This window comes from Pithys albifrons, chromosome 11, assembly GCF_047495875.1.
Source record: "Pithys albifrons albifrons isolate INPA30051 chromosome 11, PitAlb_v1, whole genome shotgun sequence".
In the NCBI taxonomy this organism is placed as follows: Eukaryota; Metazoa; Chordata; class Aves; order Passeriformes; family Thamnophilidae; genus Pithys; species Pithys albifrons.
In genome coordinates this window covers 19,967,844-19,989,192 of record NC_092468.1, presented here as the reverse complement: position 1 = coordinate 19,989,192, position 21,349 = coordinate 19,967,844, and the positions used below count along the sequence as shown (strand labels likewise).

General features: G+C 44.1%; 1 protein-coding gene across 5 annotated transcripts in view; it reads left to right on the top strand.

Moving 5' to 3' along the window:
- The window catches only part of KCNMB2 (potassium calcium-activated channel subfamily M regulatory beta subunit 2), a 143,414-nt gene that overhangs the window by 86,521 nt on the left and 35,544 nt on the right, over positions 1-21,349 (top strand). Inside the window, exon 1 of one of the 5 annotated variants that reach the window (XM_071566660.1) lies at positions 5,798-5,874. The exons of 3 other annotated variants lie outside the window; for them this stretch is intronic. In XM_071566660.1, coding sequence (XP_071422761.1) covers positions 5,801-5,874 — 74 coding nt within the window. In that variant the 5' untranslated portion in view covers positions 5,798-5,800. Of the gene's footprint in view, positions 1-5,797; positions 5,875-21,349 lie in introns of those variants that run through there. One more of the 5 variants, XM_071566659.1, reaches the window with a different exon arrangement.

The window sequence follows — 21,349 nt, the reverse complement described above, 5'->3', positions numbered from 1 at the left end:
TTTCTAAATGCTATTGAAATTTTAAACCCTGATAATTGCTTTGTAATGTAAGCAATTGCATTAAGAGCATGAACACCAGAGCCCATGAATCACCACCTTCAGCTCTGCCTTCTGTAGTTTCCCTTGAAGTACCCTTTGATTGCAATAGGCTTAAATCTAACTCATGGCACAACTAATGGCATATGCTAAAGTGAGTTCTTTTAATGGCAAACCTGGTTTCTCTGTAGTTCTCTGCTCAAGACTGGCAGAGGGAGGCAGACCTGAGATGTCTGGCAGTGCCAGGCAGCCAGTGCGATGCTGCCAGATGGGAGCCTGTCCTAGTGAGGGACAGGAGCTTGGGCAGCAATCCTGAAAGGGAGGGCACTAAACTGCTTTTGGTGACTACAGCTGTGATTTATTAGAAACCACTCAGAATAAGGAAACTTCTCTGACAGAATATTTCCCTCCTCAGACTGAAACAGGTTAAAATGGAGAGGGCTAAAACCAAACCTGGATGCATCTTTGCAGGCTTTTGTTTCTTCCAGACTAGCTCTGAATTTAGCAGCTTCAGAGGCCACATCTGAAACACATTGTCTTTCCTGGGTTCTAGATATTTCTCCTCACCCATCGCTGCCCAGGCTAATGTCTGGGCAGTCTGTAATGGAGCCCTGCTGCTCCATGCAGCCTTCTAGCTCCAGGGGCAGCTGCCAGGGCAGAGACAAGGAGCTGGCCTCTTCCCCATCCCCTCTTCTACAGACCAACATGCAACCACATGGAACCAAAATACCCCACTGTATCACCGAGATAATGAAATGAGCAGGAAAAGCGTATGGAGATGCAGGAATGGTCAGATTTGGTATATGGCAACCAGCAGCTCCCCAAAGCTGGAGTAGCAGCTCCATGCTGCTGGGTTATAGGTGACCTTCCTATTATAGCTGGCAGGTCCTTCAAGGAGTTTGTTGCTTATGCTTTTTTTGCAGAATTTGGGCTGAAAACGTGTGGTTGGTGCCTGCTGCCATTTCGGAAGTGATAAGTTTCACAAAACAGCATCATATTTTAAGAGCAGTGCTGGAGAGGAAGTGCTCTGTTTTGTCTCTGTTAAAGGCTCTGAAGCATTTAATTGAAAATCTTTAGCGACCCTGTACTTAAGAAGAGGAGCTGGGGATTTAGCAGTAGGGGTTTGGTGTCAAAAGTGTGTCTTTTGCTATTTCTGGGGAGAAAGAGGGAAGGAAAAAAAACCAAACCCACACACACTGCCTACCATCCCCCCCTGCACCCCTCCCCCGCCCCCCCCCAAAAAACCCCAACCAACCAAAAGAACCCAAACCCAAAAAACCTGGTAAAATTGTGACCCTAACCAGCTTTGCAAATAACTCAGGAAAGACCTGCTCAAACATAGGTGCCAAATTCTGCAGTCAGGCTTGCTCCTGGATGTCCTTTGCCACCAGACCCCAGGAGGGGACGGTTCCTCTCCCAAGTCCTTGTGGTTTGGGGCAAAGGCTCCTCTCTGTGTCCTTCCAGAAGAGCTATCCCAGGTGCACCCCACAGCCCTGAGCCTCTTGCTGTGTTGTCTGGACTGGGTACATGCCAGTGGCACTGGGAAGGGTCTGGCCCCTGGTGGAAGGGGCCCGCTGGAGCTGCCTGGTCCTCTCCCACAGATCCCAGCACAACAGGTGACCATTCACTCTTGGGATACAAGTCTGTTTGAACCACACCTGCACCCATCTCCCAGACCTTCTGGCCATGGTCCAGTTGTAGCCATTATCACTCCTGAGAGTGTTGCAATTTTCTGTAATTTCAGTTCCTCAATTACATTGATTATTAAACATTCCTGGTGCTACAGGAACAAACTAAAAGTAATAAGCTTGTATCTTCCTAATACAAATGAAACTCATTTGTACTAGCAAGAGTGTAGTGGGCTCATTCTTTCACAGTAATGAAGCTTTCATCTGAAGAGATCCAATTCATAAAAAATACTTGCCAAGGCTCTGCATTTTTCCTTTTCCCCCTCCCTCCACTAGCAGTTCTTTCAGTTCATATCTGATTCAACATTAGACCAGCAATTGAAATAAAATAGAAGAGACACAAAAAGGCAGCAAAAAAACCCCATCACCTCTGACAGTAGGGATGCCCCTGTCACACTCGGGCAAGGCAGCTCTGTGCCCACCCAGGCTGTGGGCATCCTTTTTCATGCACCTTCCCCTGCTATAAATAGCTGCAGCCACCTTTGCTCCTTTTCCCAAAATAGAAGCACATTGCAAAGGAGAGAGGAAGAGCAAAACACTGTACATAAGCTCTTTTTTATACATACATATAAAAATATGACTTTGTAACCAAAACCACAGAGGGTGGGCAACAACACAGATGAGGAGTTATTTTCTGCAGGGGAACCAACTGAAGAATGCAGATACCAGGTGGGGGGTGAGGAACAAGCAGTTTTTGATACTTTTCCACTTTTCCCTATGCCATGATCCAGGTCACAACAGTGATTAAAATGTGTAACATACAAATTGAGATCTGGCTACTCTAGAACTTCAGCAAAGGTAAACAGTCCATCTTCAGCTCTGCTCACTTCCTCATTGGGGCAGGCTCAAAGAGAGCATCCCCTGGCTCCAGGAGAGTTGAATAGTGGGACACAGCACCCAGGCTCTGCCCTGATGCTCACCTGGGGTAGATGAGCCATTATTATCCCTGAGCAAAACAAAATTATCCTGCTTGTTCCACCCAGCCTGATGGCTTCAGTCCCACCATGATCACAGAATGGCATTGGGTATTAGAGACCCCAACACCACGCACCAGTGCTGCTGAACCTGACACCTGTCTCCATCTTTCCCTCCATCAAGGGATCCTAGCAATGGAGCCAGCTATGATATGCCTGCAGACATCCCTCCCATCAGAGTCTCCTTCTGCCTCCTCACTTCCCTCCCACCAAGAGGTACAGGCCCAGAGGTCTGGTGGCAGCAAAGTCTTTCTTCAGGAAGAAAACTAAAAGGCAGGAAAGCAGCAGAGGAGAGTCTTCCCCTTGTATTTTCCATACAGCAGGGTCTCACCTGCCCACCCCCAAGCCTCAGCACCCACAGTGGCAGCAGAAGAGAAGGAAGGGAAAGGATGTGCCTCAATTTCCCCTTTTCCACCCTGATTGAGGGAGGACAGCCAGGCCACACTTATCACAACTTTGTCTAAAAGCGCATCCCTTATCTAGAAGGAGTTCTATTCCTGATGTGCTCAATTGCATCAAAAATGAGCTTGATTATCTCAACCTTCATTTATCAGAACCAGTTTATTGTTATCCATATTACTTGATAAATAAAGGTATGAGCACTTTTGGCTTTGCTGGTATGGGCAGCAGATTTACACAAGCTTTTGCCTGCTAAGTTTAAACAGTTTGGAACCACAGATCTGAATCTGAGCAGGTCTGGATCAGGCCTCTCCAAGCAGAGTACATGATCCTTGGCTTCTCCTGCCCAGACATTAGAGATGCCACAACACCTTACAGGAACACAGATTTTGTCCCAAGCAGATGACACCCATGGTATCCAACAACCCTACTGCGAGAGATGCCTGCAGGAGTCTTCCTCCAGCTGCTGGGTAAGCTTTCACAGTGAGCTCAAAAGCTTCTTGCAGAGATAAAAACCATTTCATGAATCTGGTGTATTACTGCTGTTTGTAGTATTAATTCAGAAGTAGTAGCACCATGGGACAGAAAGTGCATAAGGCCAGTGAGAAAATATGGAGGAAGGTGACTTGCCCAGTGTCTGGGCTGTGGACCTGCCTTACTCTTCACCCTCCCTCTCTTCACTTCTGCCAAGAACCAGATGAGGGCTGCTGGAAGGCTTTTGCAAGAAGTCTATGAATGATTTTTGGTTCCTAATTTATCTGGTAAAAAAGAATTGAAAGCAGCTCAGCTACACTCATTTAGAATTCTCTGTCCTCTGTGCTACCCCAGTGGGCTCAGCATCAGAAAGCCCCACACACTGCAGCATAGTCCTGCTGGGGCAGGCACAGCATGCACAGGGAGTCAGAGCTTTCTGGCATAACACGAATACTCATTTCTAGCCCTGTACCATTGCCTCATCCCTCAATAACCTCAGGCAACTTCCACCACAGAGCTTCCTGGCCTCAGGCATTTGTGGGTCAAAGTCTTCACTTACGCTGACTTCCTGAGCACAATTACTCAGTATTTCAAACAAAATGTTCTTAGCCTCACCTTGGATCAACTTTTCCAGCAATGCTTGTTCCTAGGAGGGAAAAAAAAACCAAACCCACAACAAAAATCCTCCCCAAATCTTCAGTGAGCACCTTCCCTCCAACTCAAGCAGGTGCCAGAGCACAGGCAGCATTTTGCTGTGTGCTGAGGAGGGGGTCAGGCAGCAGGGGCTTATTGCCAGAGGGCAACCAGGCACCATCAAACATACGAGGCACACCTCCTGCAGAAAGTCACCCCATCTCCTCATCTTTGTATTTGCAATCAGTCCTACATAAGGCCAGAAATCTGGCTTATTAAAGCATGAACTGCTGAGCCCCTTGTTAAATGCCAACCTCATCTTCTCCTGTGGGATTATTTACCCTGTAGATGGGGTTACTGGCTCTGAAGCAGTAAAAGAGATTTCTACCAGAGATGAGGCAGCTGGGACACATTTGCCATCCATAGGGTAATACCCTGCTGTCTCACAGAGAGTCTGCTTCCCACACACATCAGAAAATATCCAGTATAGCTGCATGCACACAAGGCATATGCTTCTGAATAAGGTCTCTACATAGTATAGCTCCTCTTTCTGCTTTCACTGTATTTTATCTTTAAATTGTGAGAGCTTTTTAGTAGCAAATCATCAGAGAGGAACAGCTAGTTACCAAGGAGATTCTCTGATGAATCAGAGACTGACTGGTATAAGATCTAGACAGGCTGTAGCTTCTTAATTCACAAGACCTTACATTTTAAACAGGGAAAAAAACCCCACCTCCAACTGTGGACCACACCAGCAAAACCAGCTTTTATTTTTGCCACAGGAGCAAATAGCAAGAGCACAGTGTGGGAAATCAGTGAGCAGCCAGAGACGAGCAGGAGCACCTCTCTGGCACACTCTTGACTCAGAAAAGCAAATACCACCCAAGGACAAAGTGATCTGATGGAGGTGACTGAGGGAAAGGCTGGGAAGCCCCCGATTCCTCACCAGCACATGCAAGGGTACACAGGGATGAGTGAGCACTGGAGAAAGAGCTGAACACCTGCTTCTGCACAGTCCTGACATTTCGGAAGGCAAAGGTTGGCCAGGCGAGGTGCTGCTTGTTTGTGTGCTGGCCACGGGCTCAGCACAATACTGGGACTGCCCCAGCCTGAGCTCACTTTTCTGCCTGACTCCTGCAGTTTTCTTCTCAGGAGCAGGTGAGAGATGATTTTTGCCAAATGACAGCAAAGGCACTGACTCTGCACTGAGCATCCTGCCCTTACAGGAATGGCCATGATGTCCCAGAGGAGCCCCGGCAGGCAGGGATGCACAGGCAGAGCGGATGAGGAGTTTTTATAAAGGTGGGGATAACAAGGAGCTTCATGAAATAAAGTTTGGAGAGAGAAAGCTCAGCTTTTTTTGGGCTGACTTTATTCAGAGGGTCTTCACACCCACTTCCTTCTGACGTCTTCTTTCTGTATAGTTACTGAATGCTGGTGCTTCGCCTCTATTTAAAAACAGAAAGTAACTAAAACTGCCTGGGAACTGCGAGAGCAGCAAGAAGTATTTGGAGACATTGAAAGACAAGATATGTGGAAGACTTCTGCTCACAGATAGGCTGTTTTCCCAAAGGTGGAAACTACAGAACTATGTAGATGAGAGGGAAAATCTCCCTGTCAGATCCCATTGAAATCTCCATTTCAGGCACTGCTGCTCCACTGCTGCTAAGGTAAACCTCATCCTTATGGGGGGGAAGCTGCAGGATGGGCTGAGGCATTTGGGACAGGGATGGTGTGGAGAGCTTAGACAAGCTGCCATGATGTGCTGGGGAGTAAACATTAGAGCATGTATTAGAGCAAAATCAGGCTCTGCTGCTAAGTGCACACTGAAAAAGTATTTCTTGCAGCAATTACATCTGAAAAGAGACTGGCAAGCCAGGCTTTAACTGAGGAGTCAAGTGAAGGACATTTTATTAGTCAAACAGTTTCAAGTGCTGTTTTGAGTTATAAATTACCCTTGCTCATCTGAGGAATGAATTCACTGTTGGTAGCATTTGTGTGCTGGATCTGGAGGCTTGGAGTAATGTTTAAGTGATGCATATTGTGATGTTTCACAAGGGGACAACTCAGAGTACCCTGTGGACCTCATTTGGAAAACAAAATACTACAGAATTCTGTGATAGAGACTGAAAACAGCATATGGGGTAGGGAAGGGACAAGAAACAATCCCTGACAGCAAGCTGCTCTCGGAACCACAGACAAAACCTGTCAGGAAATTCCAAGCTGTGGCTCCCAGCCAGCAGATGACTTGCTGTCCATCTCCCTCCAACTTCACACACAGGAGCCCATACAGCATTCACTGGCAGCACTTCCCAGCTGTGTCAGGCAATTTAAAGGCGTAGGAGTAGTAAATTATAACAGATTGCTACTTTTAATGCACTTATTGGGCTTTTGGGTCTTATTTGACTTCATATTTATGATCGTTATTGACTTAAGTGGGAAGTTGAAGTCATTTATATGTTTGCATTTAAAACAGAGAAGAACTGAGGAAGCAGCAACTGCTCACAGACTTCCCATAGGCAGAGCACAAACTTCCACACTACCGAGCTTACAGAAATCATGCTATACCAAAGCAGTGTAGTGCCATTGCTCCAGCCCTCAACTGATTTGGAATATCCATACTCCCCAGAATGCTTTCAGAGTTTGTTTCTCCAAATGTACAAGAAGCAGCAGCTGCTAGAAGACAGTGATTTTAATCTAAAAGCAAGCAGGCAGGTTAGGGATTTACAGACAGAAAAACTGAGGAAGCAAGCATTTAAATACTTTGGATAAAAACTTGCAGCTGAATAGAACGAGTGTCCAGATGGGAACTTAAGTCTTCACTTCCACATAATAACATAATCTGGAAAGCCCTGGAGATTAATTGCTCATGATTTTTGCTGTGCATCACAGTTGGTCTGAGTGCAGGGACCAGCAGTAGCAAAGCCCCTTGTGTTGTGGTTCCTGGGCTGGAGGAGCACCTCCATTCTGCCTTTGTTCATGAATTTTGGCTACAGTAAATGAGTAGAAGACTGGCAAGGTCTAAATAGTGGCTTTGGAACTCAGTTTGTCATGACAAGCCTGTGTAAACACCTAAAAAAAGGTAAAGGAAAGAAGTGGAGATTAATGAGAAATGTGAGCTGCCAGGTGAAGCGTGGCCTCCACCAAAGTGTGATGCTTGACAACATGTCTGGTCCTTCTTACTAACCTGGTGTGGGGATGGGGAGAGATCTTGTTAGGTGACTCTAAAGTACAAAGAATCTGTCAATTTGCTCCACATATTCTTACATGGTGCTTCCAAGAAATCAGTTATTCTCGGCACATGTAGTGTCTGTTGCTGAGCAGAGTCCAGGCACTGGGGAAACTTATGAAACAGCCATACAGATTAGCTCTCTGGCATAATCTACTCCTGGCTCTCCCCAGGAGGATTTCATTGCCCTGCTAGAAATACCCTTATTTTCTGGCAGCCCCTTGGCTGGTGGGTTTTGTCCCACAGGGATACCCTGTCTTAGCCTCTGTCATTGACTTCTCAATACCCAAACAAAGGGGTAGCTAGATCCCACAGGGTATTTCCCTGTGTCCCCAGTGTGGTGTCCCTACATTGTCTAACCTCAGTCACCACCCCGTGTCCCCAGTGTGGTGTCCCTACATTGTCTAACCTCAGTCACCACCCCAGGGGACAGGACAGGAGTCCCAGGCTGCAGTGGGTTGCAGTAAGAGCAGGACTCAAGACCAACCCAGCACCTTGCATGCCCTGGAAGGCAAAGCTCAGTGTCAGCACAGCAGGGAGGTGCAGGATGATTCCTGACAACCTTCTCTGAATGACCCAGATTGCAACCCTGAGGGAGCCTGCAGCCAGCACTCTTCAAATGGGAGCATAGGATTTACAACATGGGGCCCAAGAGAGACAAGGACTACAGCAATGGAAAAGAAAATCAGAAGGCCTCAACACCCTTCCCACCTTCAAAACCGGTAAATGTCTCTTATTCCCCTTCCTACTTTTCCTTTTAAAGGAGCTGGGGAAGTCACCCTTTCTCTGTGCTGGTTTGCATGCCAAGCAGCAGGTGCTGGCAGATCTCGACACCAAGCACTGAAATTTCCAGGTCCAGTGCCTTCCAGGCTACTACCCAAAATGTCAGAGGCAGCCCAGCAGATTGGAACATTGTGTGCTCCCAGAATGGCCCAACATCTCTCCCCTTAATACTTAAGGATCATTTTCTAGATCAGTGTGCTCATAGCCACATGCTGGATATTGTGCCAGCAGAGGGGCAAGGGTAGCAAAGGAGTCTCCTGGCTTTTACATGCTTGTTCAGAGGCTATAAATTTAGAAGTTCTGATCCTTGCAATATCCCTTAAGGTGAAGGGCAGGCAGAGGCAGCAAAACCCACCAACAAAGGGGTCTGCATGAACTTCCTGAAATGATGCATGGAGGGACATGCCAGAAGTCCCCACTCCCACACATCTCTCTTTGGAACACAGCAGCTCTGCAGTGCCTCTTGGGCTGAGCAATGCCCTTTGGCTCATATAATGAATTGAAATGCAACAAGCATCATCCCCTATGCAGGTGCAAGCTACAAGCACCATTATTCTGGACATACAAGCCAATTAAGGCAGCACTGCCTCTCAATGGAAGAGGCAGCACAGCAGTAGCTACACAATGGACCATTAGTTTACTGCCAGGCAGATTGATCCTAGACTTTAACAGACATTTAGTTAGAGGTCTAGAACAGAGATATTGCAGTGCAACTGTAGAAAGGTGCTTTTCCAGGAATAGTTTTAGTGCTAGTTGAATTCAGTGGCAAAGTCCCTCCAGCTCCCACATGGCCAGGGACTCACTTCTGTGCACCCAGATAAACACTGTTGAGTAGAATATTTGTTTGTTAACAAATGTATGAGGTAGTGCAATTTCAATAGGTACTTGTTTCACCAGAAATGAAGTGAGGTGGAAAGTACGGAGATCAGCAGAAAATTATTTCAATGTCATTTATGTAAAACTTCTCCAGTACAGAACTGAATATCTGCACTTCTGATGCAGCCCCACGTTCTTGTAACCCTCATGCTTCAGGTACACATCAATATTTTTTCCTGGGCTCAGTTCAGATCAACTGTGCTTTCACTTAGCACAGCACAGGCACATACCTGCCACTTACTGCTCAATCACCCCTTAGAAGCTGCATTGTTGGGACAGGCAGGAGGGATAACAGAACAGATTTCTATACAATATCAATCAGTTTAATTGGAATTTGCTCAGCAGAGCCTTACCCATTTCTAAAGCAGGTCAGGTGCACCCCTCGGTTGGTAAGCTGGGCTTGCTAACTGGTTTGTGTCCAACAGCAGTTAGGTTCTTGCTGTTATCAGTAGAGATTTTAAATTGCCTTTAATTTGAACTTTGAAAGATCTCAGTTTCTTGGCAATTAGCTTCTGTACTGACTTTAGTTGAATTGAGCAGCAAAACCTCATAATAGGGATGTGACAAGCTTGAAAAACTGTCCATTTTTCATTCTGCTTTAATTCTTAGGTCTATTGCTGATGTGTGAAGGCTGTTGGGGAGATCAAACATGTCTCATATGAGGGAAGAGCAAGTGAGCAAGTGGAAAAACCTCAGAAATGGCTTAAGTCACACCCACATGCTTAGAGTTAGATTTATTCTACTTAAAACTTAAGTCTGATCCCTGTTAATAATGCAGTTAATTATCTGAGTGAAGCTGTGTGGTTTTGAGGAGCACTGGAAGTTCCAGAGGTGCAGGATCATGATGGAAAGCACCCCAGCACTGCCAGCAGACCTGACAGGTCTCAGCACTGCAGGCTGCCTCCCAGGGACTAGCAGGTCAGCATTAGGGAGCAAAGGTTGCTCCTGGGATTTTTGGTCAGCACAACACAACGTGAAAAGAAAAGAGCTCTTTCTCCCTCACCCCATCTCCAGCCCTCTCACTTCCCACTCAGCACATATACATCTTTCCATGTCCCCCAGTTCTGTCATCCTTATCAGACTTCCCACCCAGACTGCAGTCTACCTCCCCAGCTGTCCTCAGGCTAACGTGCTACATCTGGCACTGCAAATTGTCTTATTCCCACTGTTTCTTCACATCCCTCTGCCCTCCATCTCACAGCCTCCTGCCCCTCTGCATTGCCCCCACACCAGCTCTCGAGCCGTCACAACATGCTCATCTGAGGGACGGTGTGTTTCCAGCACCTCAAAATAACCCTCCAGACAAGTTATTAAAACCATTTAATACCCCTTCTGAGTGGCACAGACATTGCACTACTTAAAATAATTGCATTTCTCACTAGTTAAGAGATAAAACAGACCCTTTTTAATAATCTTTTAATCATTAAGACAAGGCCTGATGTGCATTACGAGATTATTAACAGCCCTATAAGTGAAATAACAGATACAAGACCAAAAGCTAAGTTGTGTTCTCAGATGCCTGTATATTAATAATTTTATATCTCCACAAGAGCATTCACCAAGGCTTTCCATCATTGTACAGTCTTAAAGTCACAGGACAGCTCTGTTCCCAATTACATCTCTGCCTTGCCTTTAGGAGGCAGAAGCAGTGAAAGAAGGCACTTGTTTGCAAGTTAACAAAAAGGCTGAAACAGAACACGGGTATTCTGATTCCTTATTTCCTGTTTCACTCAGTGAAAACACAGTGCCTTGGTGTGTCAATCCTTTACCATGATTAAAAAATTCATACTGCTTTTAAAGTGTTGGGTTTTTTTCTTCAGTGTTTTCTTCAAAGTACACATCCACTCCTGATCGTATGGGCTCAGACTGTACTAGTGATATTTTTGGAATTGATTGCAGACTCCTGATCATAAAAACAAGCACCACCACCAGCAAAACAAGAGCACAGGTGCTGCTGAAATGGCAGTCACTGCTGAAAATCTGAGCTGGCTGTTACACAGCCTGAGACAGAAACCCACTGCCTCCTCCACAGACCACAGGGGCCAATTTCCCTCTTTTGGGGATTAAAGAGATGACCACATAGCAGTTGTCTGACCTGTGTGTATCCCTATCATGTCCTATAAGTGCTCAAGAAGCAGCACAGCTTTGCCTTAATTGCATGAGCACACAGCTTGTTCAAACTCCACTCAGGCCTACGCTCAAGGATTTAAAGTAGTCTTTAGAGCAGTCACAGCCTCAGATCCATTAGTCTCCTTTGCATACACATAAGGTGCTTAAAATCTTCAGGTCCCATCCTTGCTCCTGCTGGACAAATCATGACTGCTTCATTTTATGCTGGTGAACCAAAAAGACCAGCAAATTACTAATGCCAGAGTGGTCAGAGAAAACAAGGCAAAACACCTTTGAGCAGAAAGGCTCTACCAGAATTCACTGAAAAGGACCAGGTGTGTTTAATTAATCTCCTTTTTTATCTTTACAACCACATTCAACACAAAAGCAGCAAATTTCATCAAGGCACCTGTAAGCCACAGCTGGTTTAGAACAGTATTCCCAAGCTCCAGGAGGGACCATCATGTCCCATACACAAGTACCCAGTCCACTTTTGTTTGCACCTGATACAAGTACCCAGCCACAGTCATAAGTCAGTCAAAGCAGCTGGAGCTTCCACAGGCAAACTCATTATGTGAGACAAATGGGTCACTTTTTTCACCATGGTTAATGGCCATAAACCTGGAGGCTGAAATTTCAGTTCATGCCAAGGAATACAATAATCAACAATAAATTCTGTCCACAAATACCCAGAGAAGTCCTGAGTTGTGCAACGGACCAAGGATGGAAAGAAGATTTGTTTATTTCTCATTTTTTGTGATCACTCCAGCACTACCAAAATTGTCTCCCTCAGAATTATATCTAATAAATTATTGCTGTAGTCCAGCCCAGAACAGCTCCAGCGATATGTCATTTGATCTGCTGTCTGGCACTACAAACCACTGCTCCACCCAAAATGTCCATTAGAGCTCATACACTTGTTCAACTAAGGGCAGTGGTTCCAGAGTTTAAACATCAAGCCAAGACCAACTTGATACTCAGGTTGGGCAGTTAGCACCTGTAAAGACCCTCTAGACAGTCCTGCATATGCTGTGAATAAAGGCTATTTATTTAGGAGAGATAGGCAGCATGAAGAAGGGAAAGCAAATGCCTCATCCCTTTTAGTAATCATTTTGAACTAGAGCTTCCTGTTGTGGGACAAAGGCCAAAATATTTTTTCTCCAAGAACCTGGCCAAAATCCAGGTGTCAATGGCACATTGTTAGCTGTCCTGAGGAAGAAGATATCGTAGAAATATAGGCTATCATTCACTATTGCTGTCAATGTTAGAAAACAAGAGTCAGCATAACACAGCCAAGGCCTCCTGCTTCTAATGCCAGCAGGAGCTCACAGCCCTGGCACAGCAGGACAGGCACCCTCATGCTGGGCACCAGGTGGGGACAGTGCCACCACTGACGAGCCCTGCCAAAGCTCAGATCTCTGTCATTTTACATCCTCTCCAAAATGCCTTTTCCTCCTCCACCTTTAACTGAAATCTATGACTGTTCTTTTCCCAAAGACATGACTTGGTGCCCACCTGTATCTTCTCCTGGCTGCACCCTCATGTTTTGCCCCCAGGCTGCATCCCCATCAGGGGTGTCCACAGGAGCACTTAGTCTCATGCTACAAACCCACTCTCCCATCTGGCACAGGCAGCATCAATCAGCATCCCTCAGGCAAGGTTTTATTACTAACACTGGAATTTTCCAAATATTGACTCATTTTAGCCTAAATAATCTCATTCTGTTATTATTGCCTACAAATCTGGCTCCACTTCACCTTCTACAATACTTCAAAAGCGATTCAGCTGCATCAGAGATAACTGACATGTAATAGCAGCAGAACCAGGTCAGGTTTAGTACAGTCTATCAGCTAAACTAAAACTCCAAGACCCCCATTTGCTCCTACCAGATAGTGATAGACATAAATCAATACACTCATTTCTGCACCTCTTCCACAACCACATGCCTGCAGCAGGGAGGAAAGTTTATACAGTCAGCCTTAGTGAAGTTTGATGCAGATTACAGTGAACACAAGAAGTGGCATCTTGATGCAGTACAACATACCCACTTTACCACAGAAGTTGCAATACAAGGAGCAAAGACACTTTAAGAAACAATGCACACACTAATAGGAAATACTTCAGACTACTGGGCACAATACCTTGAATGCACAAAGAGCACTTTTCCACTTGCTTATGCGTATTCTTCATCATTTCAAACAGCTCCCAATTCTGTGGTCCAACACTTCTGATAAAAAGCTGTTTTCTTCAAAATATCTCAGGAAGAGACACTACAAAGCCATCCCCCAAAAACCATAAAGGCCTCTTCTTCTCAGGTGAACTATTTGTCTGCTCTTAATCAAGCCTTGATCATGAGCACCTGGAACGCATAAACACCCAGCTCATCCTGGGCTGATTGCTCTCAGTTTGTCATGGTTTCCCAACTTCTACAAATCTCTGATGACAATCAGTATCAGCTGAGGACCTAGAAGCTGCTTCTGTTATTTGTTTATGAGTCCAAACAGTGTTTGGAGATAATAGATGAAAAAAATTGTTATTTTTCTTATGAAGCCTAAAGTCAGGGCTGTAGCTAAAGTTAACTTGTTTGCAAGCAAAAGGATTTCCTTTGTGATACATTGATTCTACCTCTGAAATCCAGGTATGAGGTTTAGCATCTGTTTACTTAGAACAACTTCAAGGAATAGCAAGCAGGAGGTAGATGTTTTGGATGTTTTTGCGTGGCTCATGTTGCTACGGAAACGGCTTCGGTGATGGCTTTGTGTTCACCACAGCTGGGTCACTGGGCTTTGTTTCTCAAGGTAGGGAGTGAGCCATGGCTGAAGAGTAAATTGCACAAACTTGCTAAGGAATGCCTGTATCACATACTTCCACTCACATGTGAAAAGATAGTTTATTGTTAGTAGTTAATAATAAAAAGCACTAGTAAATCTGTTTAATAGTACCAGGATCTATGTTACCAATTATATCTAACCCTTCAAAGAGACACAGGAAAAATAAACCCACTGTTTCTTCCACACACTTTTACAGGTCCTGGCAATGTTAGGGTATAATGTTAGGATATTTCATGCCAAAAATGTCCTGATAACACAACACATTGAATAACACTGATTTCTAGTTGCTCTCATATGATACAACCAAACCCTGACTTACTTAACACCAAGTAATTTCTGAAACTATTACCAGAAGCAATTTTTTTGTGTGTGATGCACTAGTGGCTACAGCAGGTTTGATTTACAGTCACAGTGATTGAAAAAGAAGAAAGGATGGTTATTAATCTTTACTAAACCAGTTAGGTGTGCTGATATACAGGAAGGTGTTGGTACATGAATGTGTTTACCTGTATAACAGTTACATACACTCTCCACCTGTAAATTATGTGGTCCCTCTACACCCTTGTGAATGTTGTCTCTTAGAAGCCACCAAAGAAATACCTGCTTTTTCTTCATGTTTGTTTGAGGTTTTTCACATCTTGATTTTGTTTTTGCAAATAGTGATGAGTTTGACATAGGACCAGGTGTTTTTAGGCTATCATGAAGTGTAGATATTACAGAGATCCATTACAAGTCTTTAGTTGATGCTAACAAATATGGCACATTTGCATTTAAGGCTCCATCTGAATAATCATCCAAATGTTTAGATGAGCTTTCAGAGCCTCATAGGTCTTCAGCATGGCCTGAAACTGTTCTAATTGATCATGGGATGGGATGGTGACCAGGAGTCTGAGTTGGTGCTGATTCTGTTCCTTCTTGAAGTTCTAGTCAAACCTATCAGCCAGACAGTGGCAGCTGGTATTTATTACCAGCTTATTTATTACCAGTGGGATTTTTTGGCAGCCTCATGGGTCTCTTAGTTTGGGCAATACCTGTTTAGAATTGCCCTGGAATGGATCTGGAATGAATCCCAGGGAGCTGATAGTGTTTCTGATGAAACTAATGGTACATCAAGCTGTACTGAACTGAAAAAATGAGATTTCAGTGACTTGTTTAACTCTCTGTAAACTCTTTCTGTAAAGTAGATTTCATCCACACTTCCAGACTTTTAGATTTTCCATCTGACACTAATAGAAGAAATCATCTGAGTGTTAAGGGCTTAATCAATGGGAGTTATTTCTCATGTCTGCTACCACACAGCATTGAGAAAGCTGGAGTTGCCACATCTCTTTCTTCTCCTGTTCTCCTGGCCAGGGGCTTGTTTCCTTTTCATAGGCTTTAGGAGTTCAACTGTCTATTTTTACATTTTGCTGTCAGACAGTTTTTTATGTGTCAGAAAAAAAAAAAGTCCAAGGTACCTCTGGCAGTCACCCAAGCAGAGGGAGCTGCTGGTTGGTGCCTGATGGAGCCTCCAGCCAGGGACTCAGTATGTGGGCATTTTCAGTGCTGGGACCTCTGGCTCCATCCTCCTGTTGGGGCATTTGGAGGACCTTAATGAGAAAACCAGACAGGTTTTATTTTGTGAGTGCAAAACACCATGAAACAAGGTGAGGGCTGTTTCTGCTGTGGAGCCTGAAAGCACTCAGGGTTTAGGCTGCCTGGTCCTGTTTTGCTGTATTCCTCATCTCTGTACTGTGGTAAGTAGTGTAGGCTGATCACTGTGTGATGCTTTCCTGAAGCATATGGCTGCTTTCTTTTAAAGCCACCTTATTATGGAATTTTGCAAGTGCCAAGATAAGTGTTTAATCCTTGAGAGCTTGTGTTCAGCACGGTCAGACCATCTGCAGGAGCATCACTGCTCATGCCAGAGCACCCAGCCCAGTGGACTGTCTCAGACAACTCACTTTGAGTGGCTTTAAATGGTGGTTTTGGGGACCACATTTGCCTGGACCCTTTGATGTATGTCTGAATGTCTCCTCCAGGCAGGCTGCCTTGCAGGAATTCCTCATCATTCATTATAAAGGAGACATGTCAGGACCTGCATTACTTTTAGCACCCTCTGAGCCCCCAGGCTGCTCAGTCTTGTAGATCCTCTTCCCACCTCTGCTCACCTCCCTGCACCACAGCAGCCATCAGACAGGGAGGATGCTGGGATGTTATTTAACTGTGGGTATCAACAAATGTGGTGTGTGTCTTGCAGCCAAGGGTCCTCCACACCCCTATAGAGGCTCTGCCAAGGATGTGCTGAATTTGTCAACAAAATCTTTTAATGTTTCAGAGAATCACAGAATAATTTAGGTTGAAAAAGTTGGAGATCAGTCCAACTATTAATCCAGCACTGCCGAGTCCATCACTAAATGTCCCTAAAATATTTACCATGTTCCCTGCTGTCTTTTTTGAAAATCTGCTTTGAAAAACACTTATCATACCTCATTTACCTTTGATTTTATAGGCTTTGCCAAGGACATGGCCTATATGCTGTGTTAGGTACTTCCATTTTCTTGTATAAAATGTCATTTCCCCAAACATCAAAACATTACTAGACCTCTATGTAAAAGTCTTTCAAAAGTAGAAGAATGAGTTTTAGTACCTCTTCTTACTAGTTTAATGGATGGTTTGCTTGTTTTTACAGTAAAATCATTGCTGTTTCAGTTTATCAAACACACAAGGATAAAAACCTTCTTGGATAGCAAACTTCACTGTAAACCTTTGCTAAGGGAGTTGTAGTACTCCCTCTTAAGTTTGGGGTATTTGGCTCAGGATTCCAAATTATGTTCCAAATTTTCTGGTAGTCCAAAGCTTTGGAGGTGAGATGAGTTAATACCCAAAGCTGCCTCTACTTTTGAGGCTTCAATAGCCCAATGTTACCTTTCAGTGGGATGTGGTTCCATCTGGTGAACCTTGGCTCACATGACTGATAAATTATCTGCTGCTGAGAGCTGTGAAACAACAGGGTGCTTGAGATGAGTGTTCACCCACATGGGGCAGGATGTTGTTCTTTGTTCCTGGATCGAGATAAAAATTTGTCAGCCTTTTGGGAAGGAAAAGGGTGCAAGTGTTAATAGTACAACAATACCATAAGCTGCTAGGTGACCATTCTGCCTGACATGATAGGACCCTTGTGGAAATGCTGCTTTTGTAGGATTTTTATTATTTTATTCAACCTCTCTGCTAGAGATGGAATGATCTTATGTCATATCAGCCACATAGTCTCAGATGAGAACATGTAGAAATGGTTTACTTCAGACTTGTGCAACAACCAGAACACAAAGTAACTTTGGGTGTGAAGATTCAGTCAGTTCCTCAAAGCCCCTCCCAAAATTTAACCCAAGACCCTCAAGTGAACATTTGACTTCATATCAGCTGATTATATTTCTAACTATTTGTAAAAAATTACTGATTTCTGAACTTTGACTTACTGAAGATTTAACAGCTTGGCATTTGAGCATCAGTGACTTTGTTTCAGTGAATTTTCCCATCTACTCCCTTAACTAGTCATTGCCTCCCAACACAGATCTCCAGGGCCAGCACAGTGTCGTGAAGAGTCACCAGGCAGCATATGGTGACATTGGAAAAAGGCAGCAAAGCATTCATTTGTTATGTGGCCACCGACTGCAGTCGTATGTGGCTCAGAGGGGAAACCTGTCAGAGCAAGCCCCTCTGCATATCACATTATCAATACCTGCATCATGTAGCAGGTCATAGTTTGTGTCCAGAACAGCCAGAAAACTGAAACTAAAACCAACATAAACTCATTTTCAAGTTTTGTGCCTCCATTCTGCATGATGTGACTCCCTCTAAAGATAATTCTATGTTTGCACACTGCCCTAAAAAAAAACTTCACCTAACTGTGACCTCAATCCTTCTGCTCCAGTCAAGGCTGAGAAAAGATTGTTCTTTAGGACTCCAGCACTTGTTAATTCTCTTAAAGAGATTACTCAAATCTCCTAAACAAATATCAGAATAGATTCTGGATTAAACATGGGTGCTAAAATGACCTTGCTGATAAAATCAGCATCATCAAACCTCACAAATTGAAGTGGGAAGCCCTGGATGTAATTTTGACTCGCAGCTACTATCATGGTAAGTTATCAGACTGCTCTGCATCTCTCTTTCCCTATCTCTAATACTCTTGCAATGTTCCTTGAGAACTAATACAAGAAGTGTCAGATCTTCCAGATTTTTGTGGGAAAAACAATATACTGAGACATGCACAACCCACTGTTTTCTTTTACTAATGCTTATTGTTTTTTCTGTTTCACATATTTGAGTTGTGTGGTTCATTTTGGTGTCAGCACAAAGGCTGGTTTGCACAGCATCCCAACTCCTGTGTTAATCCAAGTGCCATTGATCAGAGGTGAATTTATCTTGGTGCATTTGGTAGGGTGCTCTGGTACAGGTGCTTGGGCATGTTGGTACACCCTGGGGTCCACCAGGGGCCATCTCCTTTGCCTGCTGCCTTTGCATGATTCCCCCACTCAGTGCAGTGAATACCCAGAGTTATTTATGTCCTGAGTCGGTCTGTGCAGTTTCCTTTGTGTCTCACTTGGGTTTCAGAAATAGTTAACCCTGCAAAGACAGTTGTGGATTTTGGCTGTGTAACAGACATGTTCTTAAGAACCAGGAGTGAGGCGGTGAGGTTTGTGTTAAGTATTTTCGTCATTATGTTGTGGTCAGGAACAAACCCCAAAAATTTCCCCAGAAATCTGTGATTAGCATTTCACAAAAGAGAGGTCATTAAGTCAAAATTGAATTGCTTTCAATCTACATCTCTTATGTTGTTGTTCTGTTATGGGTCTTCTATAACCCCATCAGATTTCCTTGCAAAATCTCCAGTGTCTGTAATGGGAACTATTTCAGAACTAATAAGAATTCACAGGTTATTAAAAAAAAAACCCTTGGAAAGTGAAGTCCATCATGACTGAAGCACTTAGGTTTACTTTCAAATCTCTTTACCCAATTTTCAGTTTAATTTGCTAATCCTAAATTTGCAGTATTGTACTTACGATATCTAACTAAATATCACTCATGTGGAAACATATTAATATTTTACAACTGGAGAATTCTAGGCTGGAACTTTTGGCCTCTGAATGCTTGTCATTTTGCTTCTCAACTGTCAACATGTAGTGGTGGGTCTGTTTTCCTTTCCTCAAAAACATGTTAGTCACATTCACTGTTCCCTTCCTGAGCACTGTGCTTCATTTCACTGACACTGTTGTCCATTATGGCAAAAGTATCCCACTTCCACTAATCTTCAAGTACCCCTGATGCAGAAGTGCAACATTTTCCAACGGATTTAATCTCATGCTATTATTTAGGTTTCCTCTGCATATTGTATTTCCTCTGCATAATATATTTTTATAAAGAGTGTTGACACTCTAATGTGTTGGACTTAGGAATAGCAAATAGTTGTATTGTGTCTAAATATTGGGAATAGTGTGATCTGTGCACAGCAGTGTGAACTGAGAAACTGAGAAACACCCTTGACTTCTGAGAAAAAGGGAGCACAATCTGATTTTGTTTCGATACAGAGGGCTGCCATTTTGCACAGGCAGATCCAAAAGCTACATTTCCATCACATCACTCCTGGTTCCCCCATCCCAGATGAAGTGGGGCTGGGACTCCTTTCTGCACAAGAACACCATACAAGAAGGGGGGCATGGTGGATCTGACCCTCTCCAATCCCAGCTGGGCTCCCGGGGATAAAAGAGTGTGTAAGGACCCCAAGCTGAGGCTGAAAGTGCATCTCCGGATGAGGCAGCTGAGAGTCGCTTTGTACTCGGTAGTGCTGGCTCCCTTCCCTCCACAGCTGCCTCCTTCTCTCCCTTCAGGGGGGTTAGATTTCTGTGTGCTAATTTAAGGAGAAAAGCCTTTTTAATCCGGTATCTTACAGACTCAGAGTATGTATATTTTTATATTTTGAATAAAATATGAATATTAAGCTCTTTAGGCAGGGGCTTTGTCTTCCAAGATCTCTTCAAAGCCCTTAGCATACTGCTGGTATTACAGGTGTAAATACTACAAATAATATAATACGGTTTGGATCCCAGAGATCTGTTTCATTGGGAATGGGCTCACAAATTGTATCTTTATGTTGGACAGAAAAGGCTGAGGTAGGAGGAGGGCTTCCCCAGAACTTAGTGATGTCCCTTGACCTCAGGAGCTTGGGGTCAAGAACCTATCTTGATTTATGGTTCCTCACAGTCCATGAAGCTCTTCTTGTTTTGGTTCCACCAGTAAAAAGTGGACACTCTGCCCCAGGAACAAATATACAGTTTAGTATAGAGAGCACTCATAAGAGAAGGGGGCGAGAGCTGTTTAACCCTGCCAGATAACAGCATGTAGTAGTTCAAGACAGAAGGGGAGAATGAATTCCCAAACCAGCTGAAGGCAAAGAGGGAACAAGGACTTAAGAAAGAAAAAACCTTGTAGAAAAGAATATATTATTAACTGAAAAAGTATTTTAGCAGAATAGTAATGTTCTCATACCACTGAGCAAATCTAATACCAACTCTGCAAATTTAATAAGATTGCTGCAAAGGCACAGAAGTTCAATCTGAAGTGCACTCTTTTGAGGCTGAGGCCAATGCCCATTAAGTACAATAGAAATACTTCATCAAATTCAACATAATCCAGATCAGGCATCCACTGGATTTGGATTGTCAGTGGCTATTATTGTCTCTACCACTCAAACTCACCATGGTGATTGAAGTAACATCTAATTTCCACAAAAATACAAGCAAATTCTCAATATAGAATGATAGAATCATTCCAACCATTAACCCAGCACTGCCAAATCCACCACCAAACCGTGTCCCTACGTGACACATCTACACGTGTCATGATCCTCATGATCTTTTAAATCCTTCCAAGGATGATGACTCAACCACTTACCTGGGCAGAATTTTCCAGGACTTGACAATGCTTTCAGTGAAGAATTTTTTCCCAGTATCCATTCTAAATCTCCCCTGGCACAACTTGAGGCCATTTCCTTTTGCTTGTTACTTGGGAGAAAAGACCAACCCCCACCTGGCCACAACCTCCTTTCAGGTATTTGTAGAGAGCAAGAAGGTCCCCCCAGAGCCTCCTTTTCTCCAGGCTAAACATCTCCAGTTCCCTCAGCTGCTCCTCAACAAACTTGAGCTCCTTCCCCAGCTCTGTCACTCTCCCCTGGACATGTGTAGTGAGGGGCCCAAAACTGAACACAGAATTGGAGGTGTGGCTTCACCAGCGCTGAGTACAGGGAAGAATCCCTTCTCTAGTTGTGCTGGCCACATT